This window comes from Sinocyclocheilus rhinocerous, unplaced genomic scaffold, assembly GCF_001515625.1.
Source record: "Sinocyclocheilus rhinocerous isolate Xijiao unplaced genomic scaffold, SAMN03320098_v1.1 scaffold519, whole genome shotgun sequence".
In the NCBI taxonomy this organism is placed as follows: domain Eukaryota; kingdom Metazoa; phylum Chordata; class Actinopteri; order Cypriniformes; family Cyprinidae; genus Sinocyclocheilus; species Sinocyclocheilus rhinocerous.
In genome coordinates, this window is record NW_015665048.1 from 286,630 (window position 1) to 305,824 (window position 19,195).

Consider the following 19,195-nt stretch of genomic DNA (forward strand, 5'->3'; position numbering starts at 1 on the left):
AATTGAGCTCATAATAATTTGATTTGATACTTTTATATTCATTTTCTAACGTTATTTTCTATAACTTGTAATAGAAAATGAGTATACTGTTTGAACTGAGAGGAAAAAAGTGAATTTATCTGCTTCAGATATAAATAATTAAATAGTTTGATAATGATATTGTGCATATCTAATCAAAACACCACTGAAATATCTACTGTGCTCTGCTAATCTGAATTTTTCTTTTTTTTTGTGTGTGTGTGTGTGTGTGTTTCCAGACTCATTTTAATTGCTAAATCCACACAGAGCAGTTTGTGAGATCAGCTCAAGTTTTGCGTTCTGTTCAGGAGTCTGTGTTGTTGTCCCTTGTGTAGTGGTTAAATTTGGGATAGAAATGCAATAAGAGTGGATCAGCTTGAAACCAGAACTCTGCCCAGCCCTGGTTATAGAGCCGACCGGTCCGTCTCGGTGCATTGAGGACACACCATGACCCTGTAAACAATAGAAAGACAGCAAACACTGACCCAGCCCCCTCTGTGCTGCATGTGCATTGATTATATTCTGCTGTCAGCCGTCTCAAGTGTGCACGACGATCCACACACACACACACACACACACACACACGTGCATGCATGCAAGCGCACCAGCTGATCTGCCGTTATTGATTTGCACCTGTCACAGAGGCTTCAAATGGTGCATGAGCATATTATTATCTGACATTCATATTTAATTGTTGCTTTGACTGAGAACGTTGAGGTTAAACCGTCTTGATTTGGGAGCCGTTTCTGCATGACTGTGACATTTGGCACATGCTTTTCTCAGAGAGAGGGAGAGAGAGAGGGAGAGAACGAGAAGGGAAGGAGGAGGTCTGAATGTCTTCTCATTGCAGTTCAGACCTCCACAGCCAGACAACAACCATCAACCTTTATGACACCCAGAAAATTGCAGATTTACTCTAATTATACACACGTCTGGAAGCAAACAGACATGTATGAGACCAGCAGACTCTGAAATGATTCTCGCTTGTTTTTTACGTCTTTGTGGATTTTGTGGTTGTCTTCTCTGAGCTTCAGAGCATCTTTACCGGCACTTGGTGAGTTTAAGTATGGATGTTTTCAAGGCATTTGGTGAGTTTAAATAATGTTTCTTGGATGTTTTTGAATGCATATTGCACATTATAATAACAAAGCAGTAGATTAGTTGAGAACTTGCGCATTTTTTGGGTTCTTTTAGTCATTTCTTTTAAGTCATTTGGTGAGTTTAAGTAATGTTTTTTTGGGATGTTATTGGATGCATATTGCGAATTTAACATATTATAGGCAGTAGATTCATTGCAGACTTGCACATTGGATAGATTCTGTTAGATGATTGAAGGCATTTGATGAGTTTAAATAATGTTTCTTTGATGTTTTTGGATGCATTTTGCATAATTCAATAACAAGCAATAGATTAGTTGCACATTTTATAGGTTCTGTTGTTTTTTTGTTGTTTTTTTAAGACATTTGGTCAGTTTAAGTAGGGAATATTTCTTGTTTTTTTTTGGATATTATTGGATGCATGTTGCTAATTTTAATAACATGCAGACAATAGATTAGTTGAGAACTTTTCTCGTTTCTTGTTTTTTGCAAGTCAAGCATCGCTGTTACTATTGTTCATACTGAAGCTCATTATATTTACATGTATATCCTGCACACATACATGATTCCTCAAATCAAGGACCTTAGCACCTGAAAAGCAAGCACCTGCAACACCCTAAAATCAAGCAAGCATTGCACAAAAAAACACCAGAAAATATGAAGATCCAGTCTTGTATTGTCTGTGAAATCCTCCTGTTAGATGTAGTAGGATGTAGTTTATTGTGGCTGCGGCACATTCCCATACGTTTCCTTCAGCTGTGATCAAATGCATATTTAAACCTCCACTGTAATCAGCGTTTTCTCCCTTCAGTTGAGAGTTTGTGTGTGAAGGTCGAGATCAAAGCACAGACGTGTGCCGTTCGAGACCCAATCTGTCCGACTTCAAAGTGCACAGTGATCGTAGATGCAGCATGTGTGTGTTTGCACTGTTGATATGGAAAACCCTAATCAAAACATCTGATTTGAGGAATCAAAGCACACACCGAACTTTAATACTTAGGGTTAGAGATTTGCACACATAATAGTCATTCTTATTGTTGCAAACCGCAATAATAATTTCATGGTCAAGCATTCAAGATGCAATCAAATCCTAATGAATAAAATCAAACTTAATATTCTCGTCCACTCATAAAATATCACTTTAAGGAGGTTAAATGATTTATGAATGTTTTGTTTAGATGGAGTTTATACACTTCTTAAGTGTTTGCAAATTGCTTTTTTGTAGAAACCCTGGTTGCAACCTTTTCCTAATGGAATTTAAACTCAAGTTTTAGACGTGAATAATATAATGGCGCCTGGTAAATGAATACCTTTGTGATTCATATGGGATGTATTGGGAGAATTTGATTATGGCTTGTGTTTTCTGTCTGCTTGCAGATTTATATCCCAGTCGAAGCACCTCAGGTTCTTGGAATCGCTGAGGAATTTCATAACCCACATTGGAAACTTTTGGAAATATAACAATTGGGTCGTTGGCCATATTGTGGAAACCCACAGAACTGGAACGTTGGCGTGTTGTAAATGTTCCATTCCGAGCGTCTCCTCATTCCTTGAAGCAGTGTATTGAAGGAAAAAGAAGCATTTGACATTTAGTGGCCCGTTGCATTCTTGGAGAGCCCTGCAGGGATCAATGAACGGATAATGGATAATTAGCTGCCATTGTTCTGAGGTGAGAAGGAATCTGGGTCTGTATGGAAATCCAGCGTTGTTTCCAATCCAGTGGTTCAAAGCGGAGATGTTTGACACATGCAAATGAGCAGTAATGCTGCTATGCATGCATAATTGTCAAAATGTCTCAATTAATCCCTGATGGTCATTCTTTGTACCTGTATGTTAAAGCGTGACTTGATGTGACTTATGGCATGATATTTAGCATCATGTGTGGTTGTGTTGTTGGTTTCAGAGTGCAGACAGGCATAAACCCTAATGAGGAGAAGTGGGCCAGACGCCTGCTATACGTTTGTCTCCCAGAGGACTTCAGCGATGTCTCAGACTCGAGCCTCAAGGCGGTCTGGAGACAAAAGCACATCAAAACACTGAGATGCGTCCTCTAGAGCCGCCAAGAACCAATTAAAAACCAATTAGACAAAGTGATGCAATTAATTAGTGGCTTTTTATTAGTGGTATTTGTTGATCAGAGTTCTGATTTTTCATATGCTGGTTAATAAAATCACACAAACGTTCTTCAGAATATATGCGCTACTTTTTATTTATTTAAAGAAATCCATTTTTTTTTCAGCAAGGATGCATTAAATTGATCAAAAGTGACATTTATAATGTGACAAAAGATTTCTATTTCAAATATAAACTGTTCTTTTGAACTTTCTACTCATCAGAGCATCCTGAAAGATAAAATGCATCACAGTTTCCACAAAAATATGAAGCAGTGCTAGCTTTAAAGGGGTCATATGATGCTGCTAAAAAGAACATTATTTTGTGTATTTGGTGTAATGAAATGTGTTTATGCGGTTTAAAGTTAAAAAAACACATTATTTTCCACATACTGTACATTATTGTTTCTCCTCTATGCCCCGCCTTTTTGAAACGCGTCGATTTTTACAAAGCTCATCAGTCTGAAAAGCGAGGTGTGCTCTGATTAGCCAGCTATCCAGTGCGTTGTGATTAGCCGAATACCTCAAGCGTGAGACGGAAATGTTACGACCCTCACAATTTCAAATATAAACTGTTCTTTTGAACTTTCTACTCATCAGAGCATCCTGAAAGATAAAATGCATCACAGTTTCCACAAAAATATGAAGCAGTGCTAGCTTTAACATTGATAGTAATCAGAAATGTTTCTTGAGCAAGATTTTGAGAAGGATCATGTGACACTGAAGAATGGAGTAATGATGCTGAAAATTCACAGTAATAAATTAGATTTTAAAATATATTCACATAGAAAATAGTTATTTAATTAGTAATAATAATTTAAATTCTTTATACTCTATTTTTGATCAACTAAATGAAGAGACTTCTTTCAAAAATATTAAGAAATCGCCAAACTTTTAAATGGTAGTGTAATGATCTAGTTTTCTTCCTGTACCTGGTGTATTTGGTCTCTTTTATTGGCTTGATATTGATATACTGAATAAGTTATGAAGCTGACAGCATGCTGTAGTTTTAATCTGTTTTGTAAAATCATCCTGTTGCGCTCATATCTGTTCCAATATAATGATATGAGGGGGAAAAACACATATATAAGCCCTGTAAGATATCGCTCTATTTTTAGCACCACCGATTTATTTAACAGTTTTTTTTTTTCTGTTCGGTTTCTTTGCATTTGGGTGTCTATTAATCTATATTTCGCTAATGAAATGCTTGTCCCGTTGTGCTGGTGAATGTGCCTAATATTCTTGTCGTTAATGAGATCGGATTTTCCTGTTCTCTCTGGATTCCTGAACGTGTTCTATTCGTTCTCCGGGGTTCCGCCGTCACCATGGCGACGGAATCCCCCACCAAGCTGGCGGAAACCCCTCTGTCCTTCAGCTGAGGCTAATTGAGAGTGAGTCAGCCGTGGTTGTGTGTTGTAAGATATCGCTCTATTTTTAGCACCACCGATTTATTTAACAGTTTTTTTTTTTTCTGTTCGTTTTCTTTGCATTGGGGTGTCTATTAATCTATATTTCGCTAATGAAATGCTTGTCCCGTTGTGCTGGTGAATGTGCCTAATATTCCTGTCGTTAATGAGATCGGATTTTCCTGTTCTCTCTGGATTCCTGAACGTGTTCTATTCGTTCTCCGGGGTTCCGCCGTCACCATGGCGACGGAATCCCCCACCAAGCTGGCGGAAACCCCTCTGTCCTTCAGCTGAGGCTAATTGAGAGTGAGTCAGCCGTGGTTGTGTGTATCGGCCTTGTGTCGCTCGCTCCGAGCACCTTTTGTTAGCAAGAACAGCTGGAGAACTCATAGCAGTTCTAAATCTGTTCTATTGAACATTTACCGTGATAATCACAATATCTACCATAATACAATATTAATTGTTGTTGCTATAAATAGTACTTGTAAATATTGGTCTACAAAGGGATCTGTTTAGCTACATTTCTCAGTGTAACTGCTTGCTGCTTTTTAGTACAAAGGCTATTATATTTGTTAAAAGCAGGTTAATATTGGCGAACACAATGTTATTTTTCACTGGCAATATTTCAGCAATCAAGTTTTGGGTCTCATGGGTGTCTGTTCGGCTGTGTTGAATCTGAATTAGTGATGGCTGATTCATGAATTACTCTTGTGAGTGGTTAAATAAGTGTAATACAAAATATGTTGCGAGAATAGTGTTGTGCTGTGAAGTATTCAGTAAATAAATGTAATTTATAGTACAAAATGAATTGCTCTTGTGAGTCGGGTTGTATTGCTTTGGGAGCCGGTTTGAATTGCTCTTGTGAGTCGAATTAAGTCAGTATGAATCACTCTTTGGGAGTCATGTTGAATCGCTCATGATAGTCAGATTTGAATCGCTCTTTGGGACTTGGATTTGAATTGTTCTTTGAGACTCGGATTTAAGCGATTCCTTGGGTGTCGGGTTAAATTGCTCTTTGGGAGTCTTGTTGAATCTCTCTTTGGGGGTCGGTTTGAATCGTTCTTGTGAGTTGGATTGAATTGCTCTTGTAAGCTGGTCACTCTTCGGGAGTCATGTTAATTAATTTTCTCTTGTGAGTCCAGTTGAATTGCTCTTTGGGTGTCAGGTTGAATCACTCCTGATAATCAGATTTGAATCGCTGTTTGGGAGTTGGATTTGAATCACTCATGGGAGTCTTGTTGAATCGTTCTTTGGGATTCTGATGTGAATCGCTCTTTGGGAGTCGGATTGAATTGCTCTTTGGTAGTCGGATTGAATTGCTCTTTGGGAGTCGGATTGAATTGCTCATGTGAGTCATATTGAATTGCTCTCTTGAGTCAGGTTGAATCACTCTTTGGGAGTGATGTGAATCGCTCTTTCGGAGTCGGATTGAATTGCTCTTTGGTAGTAGGGTTGAATTGCCCTTTGGGAGTCATGCTGAGTCACTCTTTGGGATTCGGATTTAATTGCTCATGTGAGTCATGTTGAATTGCTCTCTTGAGTCAGGTTGAATCACTCTTTGGGAGTCATTTGAATCTGTAGAGCCAAACGAGTTAGCAAAGCCAACTGAATCATTCTGAATGTTGATTCACTGAATCATTTGAAGTGGATGAAATGCACTCAGACTACATAACTAGTTTCCCACAATGCAATGCACTGAACTTGACCTTCCATTTCGAGTGAGATGAATGAACCAGAAGTTAAATTATAATCTCTTTATTATTTCTTTATAGACTCATTATTTGATCAGCCTGCCAAAAAATGTGACACAAATGGCATTTAAATAACAAAATAACCATGTTTCTAAGATGACTAGAAACCACTTGTTGAATTAAACATGAGTTCATGAGACAATGCAGTATACTAATGTTTGAAAGAGTTGCATACTGTTTTATGTGCAATAGCATGCAGTGTGACATACATGCTGTGCAGTAAGCAGGATGTTAGGATTGTATTCTGAGCCTTTGTGTGTGCAAGTTCAAATATCTCCTCCTCCTAATGTGAAAGTCCTTGTGTCCTCTCCACAGATCTGTGAAGAGCTCTCTGCTCCATCTTCAGCTGCCTGAGACGTGAACCTCAGAAAGACTCTTAATGAATCAGTATTCGCCGCTCGATGCCATGGCGTTCAAGTGAGTAGTTGTTTTCCACATCTATATGTTGAATGTGTCCTCTGTCGTCCTGCTGCTTCTCCTGTATGATCTCAGTCCCTATCATCAGGCTAGTAAGGATGTGGGGTTACGTCTTCAGGCGAACATGTGGAAAGCGTTGGCATATAAAGGGTCTTTTCTCCGAGGGCCCCTCGGAGACATTTGCCATTCACATTGAAGCTGATTTGCATTCCATCTTGGCGGAGTCGAGTTTTCTGACACTGGATGCTTGCTGGCTGCTCTCTTGTTTTTCTGTTTGGCACCAAATTCCTGTTTTCTTTCTTTATTTCTCTTTTTCTCTTTCTTTCCTGCTTGCCTTTGCCAGTTAAAAGACAATAAGGAATGGAAAAGATGACTCTTCAGAAGGTGTTGGTTAGAGGAGGGTGTTTTGAAAGAGTTTGAAACACAAATAGAGCCTTTTTGACAATGCACTGTAGTCTGTGGGCTGAAATGTTCTCTATGCAAGTATTGGTGCATTCTGAAATGTTTCGGAACCACAATTCATAATGCAGTGCAAGTGATATTGGAAAAAAAAAACAGATTTTTTATTATTCACTTATTATTGATTAATTTAATAATATTCTAATTTTCTGAGATAGCACAATGCAGAAGGTTTTTTTTTTTTTTTGCATACAGGAATTTTCAACAGTTTAGTTAAATAGTTATATTTAATTAATAATTATAAAATAATTTGTGTGATTTTTTTGGGAGGGGGGGCAACTGCTTAGAAAATAAAAATAGTTTAAAAAAGCTAAAAATTCAAAAACTTACCATACTTTTAGCCATTTGAGTTTTATGATTTTGTTTTATTGTGAGTTTTGTTAAATAAAAAAAAATAAAAAAAACTTATTAATATTGTGAAACATTTTTTTGTATTTTCTGTTTTATTTTAATTTTAGTTAAAAGTTATTTTTTAGTTAGTTTTGTCATTTTAAGTCGTGCTTTCATATGTTTATATTTTTTATTCTTTTTCTTTTATATCAAATAAAACAGGTGAAATAAACCATTCTTTCAGGGTTGAACAATTTGATTTTTATGATTTTTTTAATTGTAATTTATTAAATAAAAATGTTAAACAAAATATATTTAGAATATATATCAATATATATTTATCATCTAATAAAATTGTTATTTTTGAATTTCTTCCTTTTTAAACTTTAAACTAAGATGCTGAAACACTATCATGAGCTGCTCATGTGTAAATGAACACAATGCTGCACTTCACTGAAACATGCAGCTCATATATTTTTTTTAATTAAATTGTAGCCTTTGATTGCATTAAGCCATATCATGGCATCGTTTTTATTCTGATATATCATGCAGCCTTGGATCAAGTGTCAACGTCTGCATTTGCGTACTTATGTAGAATTTGTTTTTGGCATAAGATTTTTCTTCATGCTCAGCAGAATGCTTATAGTCCTGTGGGTTGCTTTTTGTTTTTTATGCAAAGGCATTGGAAAATTTGACTGACTTAAACAATCAAGCACACTGATGAATATTTAATATCCATGAAAATAATGTGATGCATCATTTTGATTTGGAGCAAAGTGCTTCTCAAACATGCTGATTTTAGTGTCTCTCGTAAAAGTGCAGAGTGGCTCTTGATGTCAGACTTTCACAGCTTCAGCCGGATGGCAGATGAAGTTGTCAGTCACGCTGACGTCTCTGTTAGTGATTGAAGGCTGTCAGCCGTCTCACGTGTACACAAACTACCGTTTCCATTCTGTGGAAAGTGTTGCATCGGCTCTTGGAAATTTGGACAGATCGCTGAAACCGTCATCATTTAATGCATTTTCCCTGGTTTTCAGATGAACAAGCAAATAGTTCATAGCCATTATTTTCTAATAGTGTCAGCAGTCCTGAATCAGAGTCTTGCTGTCTGTTTTAGATGGTGTTTCAGTTTTGCATGAAAGATCTTGAGGATACGTCTCATAGTAACTAGATCTTTAGTTGGGAGAATTTCATTTTTATTCAGTTATGTACAGTATATTATGCTATATTGTGAATGTAGTCATGACTTGTGACAAAGGCATGAAGTACGACATGCAGTGAACTATATTGACAATACAGCACAATCTCAATTTCCTTATTGCTATTATAAAATGTTAACAGCATTTAAAAAAAAATGAGAACAAGTTTCCTTTAAAATGGTACATTATTACTGTCTATTATTATTATTATTATTATTATATATTTTGTTTTATTTAAATATAATAATAATAATTATTATTATTATTATATTAGATCTAGGGGTAAATTCCTGTGTTATTTTAGTATTAGTGAGATACTGTTATAATTTTATTTATATTTTGAATATTTTTATTTTTATAACTTATTTTATTTTAAAGTTTTTTAATTTGATAAACATTTTTAATTTTGTTGTGTTTTGTCGTTTTAGGTAGTTTTTTCATGTTTATATATTTTTTGTCATTTTAATTTTTTATTTTTATATCAATTAAACAGGGGAAATAAAAAAGTTTTGTTTTTATATTTTATTTAATTTTATTTATTTTATTTCAAGTAACAAAAATGTTTCTTTTATGGTTTTAGTTTCAGTTTTAGTTTAGTTAACTAACAACCCTGGGATAGTCATATAATATATATCATTATTATTATTATTATTAATAGTATATATTAGATCATAGAATAGTATTAACAAATATTAATATTAAAAAAATTTATAATTAAAATATTACATTATTAATATTAATTATTAGTAATATTATTCATATTATTAGTATTATTATTGAGTATCATTAATAACTAAAATAATATTTAACAGTATTTATTATTATATTATTTATTAAACAAATGTGGTATTATTTTAACAACTTCACACTTGAAAAGAACTGAGATGTCAAGACTACTCTAATTGCAGAAGTTTTATCATGCCTTCCTCGGAGACTTCTGAAAGCGTCAAACTTGTTGAGTTGTTGAAAAAGATCAAAGGTAACCTAGCAACCGGCACGGCCGTCTGATTTGAGGCCCCTGATCCAGCCGTCCTTTGTATCGCCTGCGCTCGTGGGTTTTGCAGCACAATTGTTTGTGTGGAGGAATGATAAATGTGCTGCCAAAAAGACGTGAAGAAAACACAGAGTACGAGAATGAGAGATGCTCGCTGTCATCGGATCCGGAACAAAGACGCTCTACACAAAACTACTTGAGATTCATGTCTGTCTGAATGTGTGTCTGTCTTCCTCCTATTCTCTCTCTCTCTCTCTGTCTCGTTCTCTCTGTCTTGTTTCTGAGTTAATATTGACAGAGATTTTTTTGGAGGACTGTCATTTTCTTCTACTCGTTCTAGTTTAGACAGTTATTGAATGTGAATTGCAAACCAAGGAGGATTGTTTGGTTAGTGTTTGTTGACTGATTTGTTCAGTCAAGCACATAAGCTGAATTTCCAAGTTGAACTTCTCCAAATATATATAGTGTATGTGATATAGTGTAGTGAGCTTGGTCTGTCAAGATCCTAAAGGACAGGACACTTCTAACGTGAAAGATTTGTGTGAGAAACAAACCAAAAATACTTTTTTAATACATTAATAACACTTTGATGCTTTTATAGTGCTTTGCGGAACTCATCAATGTGGAGATTCTGCTTTTGTGTACCAAGAAAGAAGGAAAATAATGCATATTTATATCTGGTTTAGTCTATAATTTATAGAAAATAAACCCAGATACTAGTCAGCACACACTTTGTCTGCCTGTATTTGACAAGACTGTTAAATTCAGAAAATAATTTATATGTAATTAAACATTCTGTGTGTTTTCCATTTCAAAAAGAGTTTTTTTTAAAAGATATATTCTCTTAGTTAAAGACAGTAAGAGTTATTAAATGGCATCAAATTTCTAAAATGATTAGAAACTTGATGAATACATATTTCACAAATGAATAAAAATGTAATTATATTGTGCCATTTCAGAAAAATTGGAATATTATTTGAAAATTAATGTGTATTAGATTCGTACAAAATTAATTTAGACTGTTTCTCATCAGCGTCCATCAAAGATGATAAAATAATCCAGATCTGCATTCGCAAGCGAGTTATTAATGCATTTATTGGATGGACTGACGGTTCTGATCAGCAAATGAACAGTCGAGATCATGTGACCCTGATTTAGGCATAGGTCAAAGGTCAAGTCCTCTGACCCATCAGCTCCAGGCTGCCGTAACATCTCTGATTCAGTGCAAACAAACGGGAAGCAGCTGCGATGTGAGACTGAATCATTTAGGAAATCTGGAGTTGCTCGAGAGGAAGATAATAACTGTCATTTGTTGCTTTGTTGAATCACTTCTTCCTCTGTGGAACAACAAAAGGATGTTTTAGACGGATCTGCTTTTATCCGTGTAATGAAAATAAATGGGGACTTTGGTTGACTTTCAGCTTTAAAAATGACCAAAAAGAGTAGTTTACATGACTTGTCTTCAGTGTCACATGATCACTTTATATGAGAAGCAGAGTAAAATTTAAGTTGCTCACTGAAATCTGTGCCAAAAAAAAACAGCCTTGTTTGTAGGGCTGCACAATTTAGCCTAAAATTTATATGATAATATAAAATATGATTAGATATATGATGATGATGATGCTTGTGGTTAATAATAATAATAATAATCAATATTATTATTATGTTCAAAATAATTGTATTTGTATAGTACAATAAAATGCAGCTTAGTGTTTCACAGGTTGGTATATGAAAATTAATCTTAAGAAATTCATATTGTAATAATTCACTGTAAAATATAGAATATTTAAAAGTGCATTATAAATGAATAATTATAAATAAAATGTAGCTCAAAAGTGTTTCACAGGGCAGCATATGAAAAATATAGAAAAATAGTCATAAGAAAATAATCCTATATAAAGAAACAATCAAAAATAAGAATTAATAATAATAAACTAAACAAGTAATTCATATTGTAATATTTCAATGTAAAATATTGATTATTTAAAAACAACAATATAATCATTATAATTGTAGTACAGCTGTAAAATTACAATACTAATAATCAGTGTCCTCATTTTTAAATGTTGAACCATCAAGTTTTGATTTTGGTGGAAAATTTGTTTATATATTTTTTTGCTGAAAATGTAATAAACGCACCAAGCCATTTGGTAATTTGGTTTTATTTTGATTAATCGTGCAGCTCTACCCTCAACTATAGCCCTCAAATTGTTTATGGCATGAAAACGCGTATAATGACCAGGTTTGATGTCAATGGACACGACATGTTTGAATGTTGTGAATTAAATCAAGTGCAAACTTTGAGATTTATGCTGAAATGGAAGATTTTCATGGATGAGGAAACTCAAGTTGATTAATAACTCATCTCTGTCTCCTCTGAGAGCTTTGCGTGAGATATTGAAATATAACATTATCATGCTCTTGTTTTGTAGTGCCACAGTCGTCTTCTCATCAACCACACACTTTTGTTCTCCGATCTGCTCGCTAACAATCGAATAGTCGTCTCAGTGTTGAATTATAGCAGTCCTCCATTATGAAGAGGGCGACCCGTGACGTCTTCACTTCCTCCGGCTCTGTTTGAGTGGGACTGACGTCTCTATCGCCGGATGTTGTGTGTGGTGTGTGATGCGGCGTGCAACCGTTTCCTCTCGCTGTAAAGAGACGTGACCTTTGACTCGTAGCTCATCAATTTTAGGCCGCTGTCAGTGATCTGACAGGAGATCCCAACACCTGCCACAGCGGGACGAGAAACACCAGAGGAAGCACGCTCTGAATGTCATTTATAAAAAGCAACCTCGATCTGGGAACAGAGGAGACCAAGATTACTGGATCTTAGGGACCTATTTGCTTTATGAATAGAGATGGCCTCAGAGAGATATGATGGGGCTTGATTATGAAGAGATTTAAAAACAAAAGTTAAAATTTTAAAAATACTTCTAAATTTGACTGGAAACCAGTTTAGTGAAATAAGAATGGGCAAGATGTGATAGAACCTCCGTCTGCCTGTCAGCAACCTTGCAGCAGCATTTTTGTAAACGTATTATAGAGGACTTTATCAGTGTTGAAAACCATTGTGACAGTTATATTCTAACATTTTGTGCCAGTTATGACTTATACCATAGTATAGTGAATTACAGTAATCTAAACGAGATAGAACAAACAAGTGAATAATATGTTCAAACTGTTTTACAGAGAGTAAAGATTTGATTTTCGATAAACGAAAACTTGATTTGACCACTGCACTAATTTGTTTCTCAAAACCCAGGTTGCAATCAAAAAGAACACCAAGATTTTAGCGCAGAGTGTAAAGTAGGAAGAGAGATGAGCAAAATGAAGGGCTCAGTCTTCATATGACTTTAAACCACTAAACACTAAAAGATTCTGCTTTAATCATATTTGTAATTCATTTAGACAAACCAACAGAGGTCCTAAGTATTCTTTACTTTTATGCTGCAAGGGAAAATACAGTATCATCCGTGTATAGGTGGAAGGACACTCCATATTTCTCAAAGATAGCACCCATCGGTAGCATAATTATAGAAAATAAAACTGGGGCAAGAATTGAGCCCTGAGGCACCCCACAAGCAAGTGGGCGTGAGGACGAACTATGTTGGCCAATGGAAACACTAAAACTTCTGTTTGTTAAAAAAGATTGAAACCATTTCAACACCTTGCCCTGTAACCCAACACAGCTCTCCAACCTGGAAATCAAGATATTGTGGTCAACCATATCAAATGCAGAGCTTAAGTCTAAAAGCACCAAAGCCACAGCATTCCCTTTATCTGTTTCTAGTAAAATATCATTTACAACTTTTAAAAGTGCAGTTTCTGTGCTGTGTTGAGACTTAAAACCTGATTGGAATTTTTCGAAAATATTATTTGACATCAAATGGGACTGCAGCTGGGTCAACACAATTTTCTCAAGAATCTTAGAAAGAAATGGCAAGTTTGATATAGGCCTAAAATTATTCATATTTGAAGGGGACTGAGCACAGAATCAATAACAAAGAAGAGGGTCTTAGGTCTGTGTAAATTGTCACCAATAAACTCAGATAGATATTTGGACTTGGCGGCCTTAACAGCTCTCTGATACACATATAAGGAATCTCTCCACATTTCATATGATACCTGTAACTTATCCTTGCACCATTTTCGCTCTGCTCTTCTGCAAGCCTTTCTGAGCAAACGAGTTGAATCATTAAGCCAGTGGTCTCAAACTCAATTCCTGGTGGGCCACAGCTCTGCAGAAAACAAGTTGAATCATTAAGCCATGGCTGGGGTTTAGTAACAATATGTTTGGGTTTTAACGGAGCAATAAGATTCAGAGTAGACAAACATTTTTGATTGAAGCAATTAAAAGTCTGTTCACATCCTGCATAGGAGAGGACAGTTCAGGCAAATGTGGATCAGTTATAGCATAAGAAGCAGCAAATCTCTCGCATGACTGAGTGGAGAAATAACGATTCAAACGAGTCACTGAAGGTGTAGCAACTACTGGATCGGGAAAACGAGAGGAAAAAAGTACCAGTCTGTGGTCAGAAAAACAGGTTTCACTGATTTCAATGTCCGATATTTGGAATCCATGTGAAATAAGTCCGTGTGACCATGAGCATGAGTAGGCTCTTGCACCCACTGCACAAAATCAAATGAATCAATAAGATTTTTAAATTCAGTTACCAGGGGTTTAGTGGGGCAACATAAATGGATATTAAAATCACCCAACACTAAGATGTAATCAAACCGTGGAATCAGTTTTCTGAATTCATTTAGAAAGGCATTGTTAATACGCGGTGGGCGATACTGAAGGTGTAGCAACTACTGGATCGGGAAAACGAGAGGAAAAAAGTACCAGTCTGTGGTCAGAAAAACAGGTTTCACTGATTTCAATGTCCGATATTTGGAATCCATGTGAAATAAGTCCGTGTGACCATGAGCCATGAGTAGGCTCTTGCACCCACTGCACAAAATCAAATGAATCAATAAGATTTTTAAATTCAGTTACCAGGGGTTTAGTGGGGCAACATAAATGGATATTAAAATCACCCAACACTAAGATGTAATCAAACCGTGGAATCAGTTTTCTGAATTCATTTAGAAAGGCATTGTTAATACGCGGTGGGCGATAGATTTTAACACAGAGAACTGGACGTACCAAATCTATTTGAAGAAGCTGTACCTCGAAGCTCGAGTAGACACCAGTTGTAATGGTACGTGTAATAAACTTTCGTTTAAAAACAGCTGCAAGTCCTGAAAAGGTGCAATCCTGAGGAACAAGTTAAAAAAAGGGACTAAAGTCTCCCTCTTTAACCCAAATTTCCGTCAAAAACATAAAATCCAAATCCTTTGAAGTAAAAAAGTCATGCAAGATAAAAGTTTTGTTTACCAGACAGCAAAAGTTAATTAATCCCATTCTGATCAGTGGGGACTCACAAGGCAAAGGATGGCCTCGGTTCAGTAGAACCAAATTTTTTTTTTGTGTTTTTTTTTTGTGTTTTATTTATGTTTCTGTTTTTTTGTCACTCTGAAGCAGTGCTATACAAATAAGTGTTATATAATTTTTTTCTTCATTAGAAAATTGTTTCTTGTAATTTATATATTTCATATTTATTTTCTATATTTATCTTGTTTATTACTATTTTTCTGTCTTTTTTTAAGTGCCTACCTGTGAATTACTTTTATTTCATGTACAAAAGGAGTGATACTATTCATTCATTTAATTATTTACGTATTTATTTTAATGAATTTTAAATGTATTTATTTGAAAATATTCTTTTTTTATATTTTTCACATTTATTTTCTATTCATTTTCTTGGTAATTCTTATTTTTCTCTATTATAAATGCCTTCCTGAGAAGCATTTTGTGCTGCATTTTATGTATGAAAGGAGCTATATAATTATAATTGGTAAATAAAATCAAACAAAATAAAATGTAGTAATAATAATAATTATAATAATAATTATTATTATTGTTGTTGTTGCAGCATATTAATGTAACTGAATTGATATAATGATAATCAGCAGTATTTAACTGAAGATTAATTTGTTACAAAAAATGTAAAATATCCTTTTGAGAATGCTTTCAAGTGAATTGATTGTTTGAAACCTTTTTTTTTTTTTTTTTTTTTTGTGTGAAAAAACCCCCAAAACAAACAAATTTACTAAAAACTAAATTTGTCAGCCCTACATGCCACATACTAGGAGAGTGTTTTTGATGACTTCATTATGACTGTATTTAAACTGTGATGTACAGTTTGTTGCACTAAACTGCAGCTTGTTGGAAGAAGTAGCTTTTTAGTAGCTCTGATGCTCAGCTAATGAGGTCTGAGTTCATTACACCTAAATATCATCACTCATATCTAAACCACATTTTCCGAAACAAGTTTCTCAGGTTGTTGTGTTTCTCTACTGACCCATTGAGCCATCTGAGGTTAATGCTGATATATGCGACTCTTCTCAGACCGGACGGACAGACGTTTGTGAGGATGCATCACTCAAATGAAGCGCTGAATCAAATTTAGACTGACATCAGGAAGAAATTAGCATGCAGCGTAATGGGTAATTGGGAAGGGGCCTGTGTGTTTGTGTGCGCTGGCATTACGTCCGCATGACTTGCTGTGATTGTCTCTGGCTGGTTTATTCACCCCTCGACTCAGTCCCGTTAACAGACGCTTGAGCGCTTTCTCTCTGACCTACATTAAAGTGTATTGCTGATTGTTTCTTCTGCGAAGGTTAATGATCTCGGTGATATTAACCAGAACCAGAACTAATCAAGAACACAGTAGCTACTTGGTTGGTTTTCAGCTTGTTAGTTTGATTTTGAAGCACGTAGTAGTTTGTTAAAGGCTAGTCTGTGTCTGTGGTGGATTATCTGGTGACTTAAAAGCACATGGAGGGGGAAACTGACCACACATCAGAAATCAATATGGACAATTCAATTTATTCCCAATAAAGATTGACCGATAATCGGTTTTATTGATATTTACTATTGTTTGTAGGGCTGCAAAATGTGGTGGAAAAGTTTTTTGATATATGTATCAATATGATGAAGATAATAATAATTATAATAATGATAGTAATAAATGTGTTATTAATAGTAGTAGTAGTAATTAACAATAACAATAATCATAATTTATACTTACAACAACAACAATAATAATAATAATAATAATTTTTATAATAACTTTTATTTGTATAGCACTTTTTATACATAAAATGCTACTCGAAGTGCTTCACAGGGTGCCATATGAAATATAGAAAAATAGTAATAAGATAATTTAAACAACTGAAGTGAAAAATATGAAAATATTTTATAATATTAATAAAGTGAAAATATACAAATATTTAATAATAATAATAATAATAGTAATAATAATTATTATCATTATTGTTAATTGTTAGTAGTTATAGTATTTTATAGTATTATAATAATAATACTAAATTGCTTAGAGTAAATATCAGTAAAACCGATTATCGATCAGTCTCTATTGGGAATAAATTGAATTGTCTGTTTATTTCTGATTATTATTATTATATTTTATTTTATAGTATTTTATAGTATAAGAAGAAGAAGAAGAGGAACTAAATCGCTTACAGTACATTATCGCTCAGTCCTTAAAGGGGTCATATGATGCGATTTCAATTTTTCCTTTCTCTTTGGAGTATTACAAGCTCTTGGTGCATAAAGAAGATCTGTAAAGTTGCAAAGACTAAAGTCTCAAATCCAAAGAGATATTCTTTATAAAAGTTCGTGTTTCAGAAAGGCGGGGCATAGAGGAGAAACAATAATGTACAGTATGTGGAAAATAATGTGTTTTTTGAACCTTAAACCGCATAAACACATTTCATTACACCAAATACACAAAATAATGTTCTTTTTAGCAACATCATATGATTTTATTTAAACCACAGATATTAAAGCAGTTTTCTTAATCAGATATCGGATTAATATTATATCAAACCGATAAACACCATATCTAGAGTGACCAACTAAAACTTATTCTTTGGTTTGCATCCAGTACTTTAAACTGTAGTTTAAAATGACGTATTACATCTATGCAAAGTTTATAAACTCCCTTGTCATTTATTTATGTTCTTGATTTGAAAATATTTGACTTTTTTTGCCTGTTGTTAATATGCTGTTGCTTGCTATTGTAAAAAACATGCTATGTTTTAGTTTTGTGATATGAAAATGAAGTTAAATGAAAACAGAGGTAAAACATTAAATAAATATCGGTTGTCAGACATATGTAAATAATCGGTATTATAAAAAACAATATCGATCGATCTCTAATTCCCTACCACTTATGCTTAAATGGCTCTTTTATATTGTTAGTGTTTTACAGTCAGAAACAGCCCAGAAATTTCATGCTTCATTGACTGGATGATAAGTACTTGCATGCTTACATGAATGATGCTTTTGTATTTAAGAGATTCTGTTCATGAGCAGCAGGTTGTGTGCTGAAGGAAATTGCTGCAGGTTATCAAATCTAAATGTAAATGAATGTGTAAAGCTGCTGAGCCAAACTTCCTGTGCCTTTTAAGTGAATGGAAGAGAATCGTGACCTGTATCTGAGGACGGTATCATGACATTTGCATTCAGACTCATGCTGTTTCACCAAACATGCTACAGTACTATGGTACTGTTTTTTTAACTGTAATTTTGTCATGCGTTTGTTTTACTGCTATAAACATGTCAAGCTTTTGTAGAGCATCCAGCATCTTATATCTGATCTTGCATCTATCCGCATATCTATTCTCACATCTCTATCGCTATGATTGCTTTGCTTCAAATTTGACACATTATTTCCCCTGTTGATTGTGTGAACAGAGGCAGATTCACTGCAGTTCAGTCCAAAACGAGACACGCTTTAATGTCCACTTGAGTGTTTTATGACTGTTAAGATATTAATAACCAATCTGCCCTCAGTGCCACATCCAGATCTTTCTGTACAGCTGGATTTATTTTCACTATAAAGGTTTAATTATTAACTCCAAGTCAAAACATATATATATATATAGAGAGAGAGAGAGAGAGAGAGATTATATCTCTATAATATCTGTAATATATCTGTATTATAGAGATATATATATATTAATGACATTTTGCTGCATTTTTTATTTTTTAATTAATGTATTTATTTATTTTGCAATGTTTACTGTTTCTTCAGTAGATGAAGATGGATTACTGTTTATTGCTTTACAAATACATATGTCCTGATATGCTTCTAATATCAGTACAATGGCAATAATAATCAACTTGCTAATAGTTTTAAAAAGCAGTGTTAATATTTTAGATATTTTAGATATTTCATCCTGTGAAATATTTTAAATATATTGTCATATATATTGTAAATTGTAATATTAATATTATATAAATGATGAATGTGATTTTTTGCTTTTTGTTTTTGTTTCTG

General features: G+C 34.4%; 1 protein-coding gene across 1 annotated transcript in view; it reads left to right on the forward strand.

Moving 5' to 3' along the window:
• LOC107731078 (semaphorin-4D-like) overlaps window positions 1-19,195 on the forward strand; it is a 55,591-nt gene that overhangs the window by 9,374 nt on the left and 27,022 nt on the right. Inside the window, exon 2 of the mRNA XM_016542061.1 lies at window positions 6,699-6,800. Within this exon, the coding sequence (XP_016397547.1) occupies window positions 6,763-6,800 (38 nt within the window). The 5' untranslated portion in view covers window positions 6,699-6,762. The remainder of the gene's footprint in view (window positions 1-6,698; window positions 6,801-19,195) is intronic.